At 43.5% G+C, this 12,164-nt stretch overlaps 1 protein-coding gene across 5 annotated transcripts in view; it reads right to left on the reverse strand.

Moving 5' to 3' along the window:
* LOC114452823 (NLR family CARD domain-containing protein 3-like) overlaps nt 1-12,164 on the reverse strand; it is a 1,046,161-nt gene that overhangs the window by 1,033,336 nt on the left and 661 nt on the right. The window contains exons 2-6 of one of the 5 annotated variants that reach the window (XM_028432286.1): nt 5,721-5,931; nt 3,596-3,694; nt 3,075-3,268; nt 1,174-2,962; nt 863-884 (exon numbers count right to left, since the gene is read on the reverse strand). The exons of 2 other annotated variants lie outside the window; for them this stretch is intronic. In XM_028432286.1, the coding sequence (XP_028288087.1) occupies nt 878-884; nt 1,174-2,962; nt 3,075-3,268; nt 3,596-3,694; nt 5,721-5,845 (2,214 nt within the window). In that variant the 5' untranslated portion in view covers nt 5,846-5,931 and the 3' untranslated portion in view covers nt 863-877. Of the gene's footprint in view, nt 1-862; nt 885-1,173; nt 2,966-3,074; nt 3,269-3,595; nt 3,695-5,720; nt 5,932-12,164 lie in introns of those variants that run through there. 2 more of the 5 variants (XM_028432285.1, XM_028432287.1) reach the window with 2 other exon arrangements.

The raw sequence follows: 12,164 nt of genomic DNA on the forward strand, positions 1-12,164 counted from the left end.
ACCTTTGATTGTACTTATAGATTATTGAACATCTACAAGTGGTCCATCCACAGAAGCAGACTGAGGGCTTTGTTCTGTATCTGGTAACATTGGAGTCAGATTCTCAGCAGATTTCTTCACAGACAGAAAGAATGATCACTGACACCAACGACTCTTTAATGAACCTGTGAACACCAGACTGGAGCTGATCTGTCATCAGACCACCGAGGACTGAGGAGACACCTGCTGATATGAAGGACCATGATGCTCCTTCATTCAAACTGTCTGTGCTCCCTGTTCTGTCTGTCAGTCCTGACAGGTGCTCTGTGCAGTCTGAGACAAACGGGACCTCCATTCTTCATAAATCTGATCATAAATAATAACAGAGAACTGACCTCAGAGTCTGCAGTCTGCAGTGAGGACTCTGCAGTCCAGAACACAGCTGCTCCACTCCTGAATCCTCTAGATAGTTCCCGCTCAGGTCCAGTTCTGTCAGATGGGAGGGGTTGGACTTCAGAGCTGAGGCCACGACTTCACAGTGAGTCTCTGAGAGTCCACAGCCAGAAAGTCTGTGATGACAGAAACATCAGAGAACATAGTTATTATTATTATTATTATTATTATTATTATTATTATTATTATTATTATTATTAATAATAATAATAATAATAATAATAATAATAATAATAATAATAATAATAATAATAATAATTGTTATTGTTGTTATTATTAATTAAATAATATTAATTATTATTATTATTAAAAAATAATATTAATTGTTATTATTATTGTTACATGTTATTATGACCCACGTCTGAGTCCACAGAGTCACCATGAGGACGTCTTCATCAGAGACACATTCTGAGTGTTCTTACTGAGCCGGCTGCTGCAGCTACAGTTACACACTGATGTCAACAATGATCAGATTTGTATAGAAACACACAAACAGAAGAACATCTGTCAAATGGAACAATGATTAGAAACAACAAGAAAACTTCTTCATTCATTTAACAGCTTTAAACAGAAACAGCTGAAAAATCCACGTTTCCACAGCTGAAGAACATCTGAGACAAAAACACAGCTGACATGTTCCAATGAACACATGGACCTCTGAAGAACCACACAGTGTGGCTCTGTGAAGACCTGAACCACTAATCTACACTGATTCATAATCATCATCACATCTGGACTCACCGAGCCTTCCTGCAGTTCCTCACAGCTGGAATCAGTCTCTGTCGTCCCTCCTCTGTTGTGTTGTACTTCTTCAGGTCCAGCTCCTCCAGAACCTCCTCTGACATCTGCAGCATGTAGGCCAGAGCTGAGCAGTGGATCAGAGTAAGTCTCTTCCTTGATCTGGTCTCTGACTGCAGAAACTCTTGGATCTCCTGATGGACTGAGAGGTCCTTCATCTCCATCAGACAGTGGAAGATGTTGATGCTTCTGTCAGGAGAGATGTTTGTATTCCTTATCATCTTCAGGTTCTTGATGACTGTCTGGATGGTTTCTGGGCTGGTCTCTGTCTGACCCAGTAGGCCTCCTAAGAGTCTCTGGTTGGACTGCAGAGAGAGGCCATGAAGGAAGCGAACAAACAGGTCCAGGTGGCCATTTTTACTTTGGAGGGATTTCTTCATGGCTCTCTTCAGGAAGTCATCCAGAGGTGAGGTCTTGTATCTTCTTCCCAGGAACCCTCTCAGCAGCTCAGTGTTCCTGTTAGTGTAACAGTGGAACATGTAGACTGCAGCCAGAAACTCCTGAACGCTCAGATGAACAAAGCAGTAGACTGTTTTCTGGAAGATCACACTCTCTCTTTTGAAGATCTGTGTACAAACTCCTGAGAACACCGAGGCCTCTGTGACATCCAGACCACACTGCTCCAGGTCTTCTTGGTAGAACATGATGTTTCCTTTCTCCAGATGTTCAAAGGCCAGCCTCCCCAGCTTCAGAAGAACTTCCCTGTCAGCCTCCGTCAGCTCCTGAGGACTGGTCTCATGTCCCTCATGGTACTTGTGCTTCTTCCTGATGGTCTGGACCAGCAGGAAGTGTGAGTACATGTCAGTCAGGGTCTTGGGCAGCTCTCCTCTCTGCTCTGTAGTCAACATGTGCTCCAGAACTGTAGCAGTGATCCAGCAGAAGACTGGGACTGCACACATGATGTGGAGGCTCCTGGAGGTCTGGATGTGGGAGAGGATTCTGCTGGACAGCTCTTCATCACTGAACCTCCTCCTGAAGTACTCCTCCTTCTGGGCGTCAGTGAAGCCTCGTACTTCTGTCAGCCTGTCCACACACGTAGGAGGGATCTGATTGGCTGCTGCCGGGCGAGAAGTTATCCAGACCAGAGCCGAGGGAAGCAGGTTCCCCTGGATGAGGTTTGTGAGCAGCACGTGGACCGATGACTTCTGTGTGACATCAGACAGCCGCTGACTGCTGCTGAAGTCCAGAGAAAGTCTGCTTTCATCCAGGCCGTCTAAGATGAACAAAGGTTTACAGACAGCGAGCTGCTCTGCTGTGACCTTCTGTAATGTTGGATGGAAGACATGGAGCAGCGTCAGAAGACTGTGCTGCTCATCTCTGATCAAGTTCAGCTCCCTGAAGGAAAGCAGAACCACCACACTGACATCTTGGTTCTCTGAGCCCTCGGCCCAGTCCAGACTGAACTTCTGCACTGAGAAGGTTTTTCCAACGCCAGCGACGCCGTTCGTCAGAACCACTCTGATGGCTGTCTGTTGGTCAGCTGAGGCTTTGAAGATGTCCTGGCACCTGATTGGAGTCTCATGGAGCGTCTTCATCTTGGAAGCAGTCTCCAGCTGCCTGACCTCATGTTGGGTCTGGACCTCTTCGCTCTGTCCCTCTGTGATGTAGAGCTCAGTGTAGACCCTGTTGAGGAGGGTTCCACTTCCTGGTTCATCAGTTCCTTCAGTCACATGTTCACATCTCCTCCTCAGACTGACCTTATGTTCCTCTAAAACCTGCTGCAGACCAACATCTGCTGAAAGACAAGGACCACAATGAGACATCTTTCATGTCTGTACAACACAACACAACCACAAGTCCAGTTTCAGAAAAGAGTCCCTCAGCAGACACATGTCCAGTCTTACTTTGTCTGCTTCTGGATCTTTGTCCACACTGGGGACAGGAGGACTCTCCTGATGAAGCAGACCAGTCCCAGTATGAGCTGATGCACTGTCTGCAGAACCAGTGTCCACAGCTGGTAGAGACTGGATCCTTCAGGACGTCCAGACACAAAGCACAGCAGGACAGGTCCTCACAGACGTCGCTCCTCTTCCTCTTTCTGTGGAGACATGTCTTCATCAGTAAATTATTTCTGGTTGTTATAAAAACATCAGAAAGTGTCGAGCAGCTCAGACGCTCTCAGAGAAACAGGAAGTCATGAACATGAATGAGCTGCTGTCTTTAACCACTGAGATCTTCCTGCAGGTTTCTGTGAACACACAGAGTCCACAGTGAAAGTCTCTCTGCTGCAGCTGAGACCAGACCAGATTCTAAATGAGGTCTGAATACTTTGAGTTCATCAGAATCATCATGTGGACATGAATGAAGACAAACTGCACCAGTGATATCATCACCGTCCATCAGGACACTTTAGAAACTCTCTTACTTTGGATTTAAGGGTCCAGGTTCAGCACTGAAGTTTGGAGGATAATCTTTGGACCAGTCACTCTTCATGGACTCACAGGTGGATCCTGGTCCTCTGTGTCTGCAAACACAAACAAAGTCAGAGTAAAACCTAAGAAGATCAATCCAAACAGAATCAGATGAAACCTGTTTAGAAAGAAACCTTTGTGAAGAGCAGTTTGTTTTTATGAAGGAGAATAAAAATGGATTCAAATAATAATAAATCAGGTTTCATGTGAAGAAATGAGAGATTTTATGTTGAAGCCTCAGCGCCCAGTAGGGCTGGCAAGTAACCGAAAATATATCCAAACCGACATTTAGACCCTCTAACCGACGTAGTTTTACTTGTGATGATTATTAATTTTACTTCTGTGCTGTCCCGTTGCTGTAAAAATAAAATCAAAGTGTGTTGTAGAGCTTGTTACATATCCAGAGAACAGTTCCAGAGGTGGCAAGAACAAAAACAAACTTTTCATACAGAAGCAGCAGTTTAGGTGAACGTTAGAAGAGGAGATATTTGGGAAACAAGCAAAATCAAGAAATCCCAAATAGTAGCAACATCCTCCTCCTCCTCTGCTACACATGTTCACCTGAACTGCTGCTTCTGCTGTTCAGCAGCATCATGTCAAAACCTGTGTGTGTGTGTGTGTGTACGCTGCAGTGAGAGGACTGAATGAGGAGTTCTGCACACACGTTTCTTGTGAATTATGAAAAGTCCGGGCCGAAACAAACTTTGTTCTTGTTCTTCTTGCCACCTCAAGGCTGTTCCATACTCCAAGAGAACAGAGAACTCGCTCCACGGGTGGTAAGAGTTAAAAAAAAAGTTCTTTTCAGCATGGAGGTACCATACTCCGCGAGACGTGTGAAGAAGAACTCCTCATACGGCCTCCTACGCAGCGCACGTCACACACAAAAGGTTGACAATGCAGTTGTGTTGTAAATTGTGAGCACAGTTGTGGTTACCTGGCCTAACGAGCTGATAATGTTCAGGGCAGAGGGTGCACAGCTGACAATAGATAGAAGATCAGTGCAGCTGACTGTAGCAGACCTCTGGTCTGTGTGAGTTTAACTCTGTGAACGTGTGGATGACTGTCTGCAATAATACATCCCGTCTCCCAGTGTTTAATGTGCGCGAGCCACTGTAACACCGTGATCAATACTGGGATTAGTTTTTATTGCCACCTTGTGGACAGACTCTCTCCTCTGTGCGCCGTGTTTCTCCTTCCTGCTCATCTAAACTGTCCATCGTCGCTGTGCTTCCTCCTTCTGTCTGTGTGTTCTGCACCTGAAGAAGCTCTTGGCTTCTCCACATTAATCACGCCCACAATAAATTCCAACCAATCACAGCATGGTTGACGCACAGCCTTGAGAGAAAAAGTTCTGCCCGGGCCATGCGTACGAATTCACTGCACAACGTCCGAGATAAAAAATGACGTCACTTTGTGGGCGTAACGTCTGCAGGGGGGAGGGAGTTCTCTGTTCTCGCGGAGTATGGATCCAGCTTCAGAACTACCACTAGATTTCTCTGTTCTATTGGAGTATAACATACTTAAATCACGTTACTGGGTCTATGAAGCTTCCGGCGCGGCCTCGAGGTAGCAGCCAGCCAGAGAAGCTCCGCACACCGCGGGTGTATTAAGTTGTTTTTCGTAATTTATTTCTACTCTAAACACTCTACTTTGTACTAAATCGAAGTAGAAGCGGTCAGGCACTGCAATAATGCGTCTTTTTCGGACTTTCTTCGTGGTCTTCATCGCTTTTGGAGCACTTTTATCATGCCGCGTCTCGGCCGTGACGGAAACACGCCAAGGCTCCATTGTTTACACCAGTTTAGTCTGCGTTCACTCAAAGCGAAGCCATGAGCTTATTTAACCCCCCCCCCCCCCCCCCCCAAAAAAAAAAAGAAAAAATAATCGTTCCTTAATCGTTATCGAGGAAAAAGCTTCACTTAATTGTGATATTGATTTTAAGTAATATCGCCCAGCCCTAACTGATCCACATGTGGAAGTCCAGAGACCTGGAGGACTGACCAGAATCCAAGCCAATAACATCAGGGACAGAAGGGATTCACATGAGACACATACAGGACTCAGCAGCAGGGCTCTTACTTTGGATTGAAGGGTCCAGGTTCAGCACTGAAGTTTGGAGGTCTGCCTTTGGACCAGTCACTCCTCATAGACTCACAGATGGATCCTGGGGGTCCTGCTCTGCCCTCCTCATCCTCCACACCCATCTTCACTCAGTCTGAGATCTGGACCTGAACCAGGATCACTCAGAGACTGTAACAGTCAGCTTCTCTGCACTGAGCTGGTTTCTAACCTGTGAACAACAAACAGAGGAGCTGGGTTCAGCTGATCCAGGTTTCACATTTAAAGAGAGATCAGAGGACTGGACATGTTCTCATGCAGATGTTCAGGAAGGTCTCTGAGGACTCGGGGACACTTTCAGAGAACAGTGAATCCTCTGTGGGGACTCTGATAGGACTCAGACCTGCTCAGACTGCAGAGCTGAGTCAGCAGCTGGAACTAATAACCCTGTTCACACTGGGGAAAGAAATCTGGCTAAAGCGGGATTCGGGCCTATCCAGATGTTTTTTTTCTGAGAGTGAACACCTCGAATCCTACTCTAGCTGGAACAGGGCTCTAGACTAACTTTTTGCACTGGTTGCACTGGTGCGCCTAACTTTTTTTCTTAGGTGCAGTGGCACAAAATTTAGGTGCACCGCATCTCAACACCCACCCGCACACTTAACACCGCAGTTTGTTCATTATCACTGTCCATATAATTTTGTACACATCAGTAGGCTACATTTTTATATGAACAGGCTTCATAATCACATCCTAAAATGAATTTGGACCTTGTATAATGAACAGTTATATAAAAATATTTTAATACTGATAGTACTCATTCATATTATGGACAAACTAGCCAACAAGTCTGCCTGTCAGAAATCCATGATGAAGATTCAAAGTTACAGCACTCTTCAGTTCCCTGTTTGCTTTCTCTCTGTATTTTCTGGCTGTTGCTCCTCACTATCTATCTGCCAATGGGAATTAAAATTAAAAAATTATCATATACATCTTTATTTATTTAACAGTTGTGATTGAGATATATATTTGTTTTCTTCAACGTGTTTCTAATGCAGCTACAGTATCTCTTCTCTCATCTTCCTCACCTCTTCCTCTCTGTCTCCTCTCTCTCTAAAGCTGAGCTCCAGCTGACAGACTCTTCATTCTGTCTGTTACAGTTTTAGCTGTATGCAGATATCATCCTGGCAGACAATGGTCCACTATAGCAGGATAATAACAATACAGTTTAAATGGGCGTTCATCATGTAACCATGTTCTATAACTTCTTAAACCAGCTGACTGCTGTCAGTCAGTGACTCAGCCTTCATGGATGAACCACACAGGTCAGATAACACTGTCCTCAGACCTGCTGTTCAGTCTGTTATAAAGCTACGAGCACGTCACGCCCCCTCCCTGAACATGACCGGCTCGTTATCATCTGTCATTCAGGTCAACAGCAAATTAGCAAAACCCGCATAGTAGCAACAAATCCTGCTCCTCCGCTGTATGTTCACCTGAACTGCGGTTTCTGCAGCGAAACGTCTTTAAACCCTGTCTGTCTGTCTGTCTGTGTGCTGCAGTGAGAGGGCCGTATGAGTTCTGCACACACATTTCAAAAAGTCCGGGACGAGACAAACTTTGTTCGAGTTCTCGTCACCTCGGGAACACGAACAGATCTCTCTGTTCTCGTGGAGTATGGAACCAGCTTTATCACACAGCATCAGCTCTGCGCAGCATATGTCCGCGTTCTTCTTCTTCCTCTCGATTTTCGGCAGACTCGGTCTGACTGCAAATGTACACACACACACGGGGGTCCCGCCCTTCACAGTCTCTGACTGGTTTAGACCACTGGTTTATGAGCCTGATGTGTGTCTGTTGTTGGACCACAGGGAGACTTTTAACAGTCGCGGAGAATGTATCTCCCTCTAACAGCTGGTCGTACCGGTGCGACCTCTGATATTTTTTGGTTGCACCTTTGAGAAATTAGGTCGCATGTGCGCCCTAAATGGTCGCACTCTAGAGCCCCGTGGAATGACTTTCTCCAGTGTGAACGGGGCCTAAAAGCCCTCTGCTCACGTGTCAGCAGGGGCGGAGCTAGGAGGGGCAGCAGGGGCCATTTCTAGAATGTGATTGGACACCTCAGGTGCCACCCGGCCGACTCTCAGCAGGAAGGTTCTCCTTATGAGTCGGGTCCTGTTCAAGGTCTCTTCCTGTTAAAGGGAGTTCTTCCTGACCCTGTTGGTCTTCAGGGGGTTCAGGCTCTGGGTCTGAGAACATTCCAGTACAGACTGCAGTGACACAGCTCTTTGGTAATAACTAAAAACATCCTCCAAAATGCAAATATTACCCCCACACTCAATGCTGTGAAAAGGGTTTTAACCATTGGTGGACTGGGACTGGTGATTGGTCTCTTCTAGGTCGTATTTTACTGTCTAAAGCTGAAGGTCTCTGAAGACTCATGAATCCTTGTCCTCCAAGCTTCACACCCCCAGAAGTTATAAGGTGATCCGCTCCATTAACTTTAATCTCATCCTGAAAATAAAACACTACATTCACAGATCACAAGTAGTAAAAGAGAGAACAGAGGGTTAAAAGCTCCAGACTTCAAATCCACTGCTGCTGCTTCCAGGGTCAGAGGGTTAAAGAATGTTTATCTATATGGTGCCATATTCCTCACAGGTTCTTGTAAAGGTCGGCGTTATAAAGGCTCAGGTTTGTGGTCTGTCATTCATCCATGTGTAAGTGCCACTGTGCTGATTAAGGGCAGTGAGAGGTCAGCTGGTCCATGCAGTGCCTTATTTGCACCACAGATGGCGCCATTCTTCCACCTACATCTGTGACGCCCCTCACTTAGACTTCCTGTACAGACAGACTGGAGGCAGAGCCTGTGTTCTGTCAGGTCTGGTGCAGATCACTGAGACTCTCCTGGTCTAGTCGATCACCTTAAATCTGCTTCATTTAGCTCTGCATGAATAAGTCTGACATGTTTATTAATAACAGGCTGAACATCACTCAGCTGTTACTTCAGGCTGCTGGAAACACTCCAAATATCAGAGGGAGCTGAACCTCTGCTCCTCTGTAAAGCTGCTTGTTTAAAGGGTTCATTTATATTCACCCTTGTGAAGTGAACGCCACTGTTCCTGTGCTGGCTGCTTTTACATGACTTTACTGCATGTGTTGATTCACTGAGAAGCTTCTCTGTGTCAATAAGAAGGTTTTTCTGACAGTTTATTTGTTGCTCAGGAAGTTTGTCACTTCACCTTCACTACATGGAAACATGAGTCACATCCATGTGCAGCCAGGCTGAACCTTTGTTCAAACAAACAGATGAAAACAGGTCTGTGTCAGTGCAGTGACTACATTACCCATGAGTGTTTGCTGCAGGGCGGTGTTTAAACACAGAGGAAGTCGATCAATAACCTGTTGATCAGTTCTCGTCCTCAGCACAAACACTCACTTCAACCTGAGGAAACCATCAGAGTCAAAGGCTCTGCTCCTACAGAGTGTCTGGTCTCTGGGTGAACGTCTGCCTCAGTGTCAAGGCAGTGACGTCACTGTGAGCGTCTCCCCACCACAGTGTGTGAACTTTTCTGACTTGGGTCATTCTACAAAACAGGTGTCATTTGAGTCCTCAACATTTGATGCAATGTAAAAGTTATAAAAATATATCAATCTGCATGTTCTACAGTTTATATTTGTTAAAGTCTTCTTAATCACACAATATATGAATTAATGCTATTTCAAAACAATAAGATATAATTTTTAATCATTTTTTAATTTATAGTGGCATTTTTGCCATGTCCGCAATGGCCAACATAGAATTTGCATCCAACAAAAAACAACAAAAATACAAAAATTTAAATTAAAAAATTGTCATTTTCAGATTTAAATACATGTCCCTGATACTATAAATGATATTAATTCTTAATAAAAGCATTAATTTTATAAAAAATGTAAAAAAAAATTTTTTGTGCGTCCCTCAGTTTGTCTTACCACTCTGTCACTCATTCCCTGTCTGTCTATAAAAAATGTACTGTTCCTTTAAATGACATTTTAAAAAAAGAGGTGACATCACTTAAGCCTTTGGACCAGCGAAATTCAAAAGCAGGCAAGTTCCCACCTCATTTTTTGTTGATTATTTGTTGCTTTTGTATTTTAGACGGGGTCTGTCGAGCTTAACCTCACCACCCCGTCACGTGGAATTGATAGGGAAAACAGTGTTATATCAGTTTTTTTTCCAGTATTAATGAAAAGACGATCATATTTCAAGTTGAAAAGTACATATTCTAAGTTAGCTAGCTGACCACATGGTGAACTGCAGCCATTTTAGGTTGAAATTTACCACTGTGTCTGTTTTTTTTTTTACTGTGACAGGGTGGTAAAGGATGTGACAGGGTGGTATTACATGCAATCTAAACTAGAAAACTGGTTAATTGGAGCCCACAACCTGTAGGCTAATATAGAAAAATGAATGAACAGGAAAGATCAATGGCATATATTATTAGTGTTTTTAATGTAATATAATCACTTTTCTTAACTCTGTTTTGTTCTTCTCTCTCTCATCCATTCACTCACTAGCTTTTCACAAACTCACTCAACAACACCAATTCATCAATTCATTTTATTGTCTCACTCATTCACTCACTGAGTCTTTCACTCACACAGTCAGTCAGTCACTCTCGCACACAATACCTGAATCTCTCAATAACTCACTACAGAATAATGATAATAATAAAATATTTGCAGATAGAGATGTCTCCATCATGGCATCACATTTTTATTCTTGCTATTTTATCAATTACCATAATTTTTTTTATCAGGTTTTCAGACACTATTAATAGGTTTTGCAATACATTTTTCAATTTTAAATGGCCTACATTTCTGTTTATGGCCTACATGCCTGTTTTTAATTGTTTAATTTAATTGTAATGGTTATTCGAGTAGACTAATTTAACCAAAATAACATAGATACATGAATTTGAATGTTTTTATGATTATTTTCACATTGACACCCATAAGAAATCCACCCCGTCACATGTGTTACCACTCCGTCACAGTGTAATTTTCTGTAATTTTCTTTAAAAAAAATGTGAAAGGAGAGTGAAATGCTCTATAAATAAATGTGTCATAATGCTCTCACTTCTTGGACTGTTCAAATAAATGCAACGTTCATTTGATAATATATAGTGAAATAGTGTTTTTTGTTTAGAAAGTGAAGCTCTGGTCATGTCAAATCATATTTCAAGACTAAAACTCTTAAAATAAATAAATAATAATTAAATAACAAGACTAAACTTATTAGTATCCTAACAAAAGACTGTTTACTCATAGGAAAGCATTTGATTTAAAACAACTATTTAATGTATTACAAGTCAAATTGTACACAAACTGTCTGTGACAGGGTGGTGGTGCAAGAATGACCCCCAGGTCTGAATTAAAAGGATAATATTACTAAGGATTATATGCCTGAGGTGGGAAAACACATTTTTCTGAAGGTTTAACTTGTCTTTTATAAAGAGGATTTCTAAAAAAAACTCTTAGCCTTGATGAAAATTTTACAAATTGCAAAGTGGAAATGGCACCTGTTTCCTGCTGATTATGAAGCTGTTTCCACACACAGGGACAGACGGACACTGATCACTGACACACTGCTCACACTCCTCCTCCTTCCTCCACCCGCTGCCCAGGCTCTTAGCGGGTTTAAAAGGGAAAAGCTTAAAGCTGGATCCATACTCCGCGAGACAAAGAGCGGAGAACGCGCTCCACGGGTGGTAAGAGATACAAAAAAAAGGTCTTTTCCGCACTGAGGTACCATACTCCGCGAGACGCGTGTGTGCAGAACTCCTCATACGGCCCGCCCACTAAACTATAAGGAAAGACTTTACTGAGTTTTTTAACACACCACAAGGACGTGTGCCATGGCAAGAGGGCATTATACAGAGAGGGTGCCTGCAACAGCGTGAGATGTCCGGCGATGAGTTGTGAAAATGCGACATTAAAAGTAACAATAGCAAAGATTCAGTGTTTGTGCCTTTATGACCACATTTGCACATCTACTGTGTTCCAATGTGCCTGCGATACTTCAAACTGTCCGGTGATGGGCTGTGAAGATGCGACATTAAAAGTAACAATAGCAAAGATATACAGACATTGTTAACGAGCCTATTATGCCCGGGTATGTAGGAGTATATAGAATGGTAACAGTCACCATCTGGTATGTGTGAATGGCTGTCTGGAGTTATTGGTGACAAATCACCTGACTTGCCTTTCTTTCTTTCTTTTATTGCTCATCATGCAAAACCAGTATGGTCTTATCTAAATCTGTTGAATCAGCGCTGTTTATACACCTACCTATATACCTGGAGAGGCTCTTGCGCTTCTCCACTTTCATCACGCCCACAATAAATTCCGACCAATCACAGCATGGTTGCCGCACAGCCTTGAAAGACAAAGTTCAGCCCGGACCCTGTGCACAGGAGTGCG

The sequence above is a fragment of the Parambassis ranga genome, chromosome 20 (genome assembly GCF_900634625.1).
Source record: "Parambassis ranga chromosome 20, fParRan2.1, whole genome shotgun sequence".
NCBI classification, from domain to species: domain Eukaryota; kingdom Metazoa; phylum Chordata; class Actinopteri; family Ambassidae; genus Parambassis; species Parambassis ranga.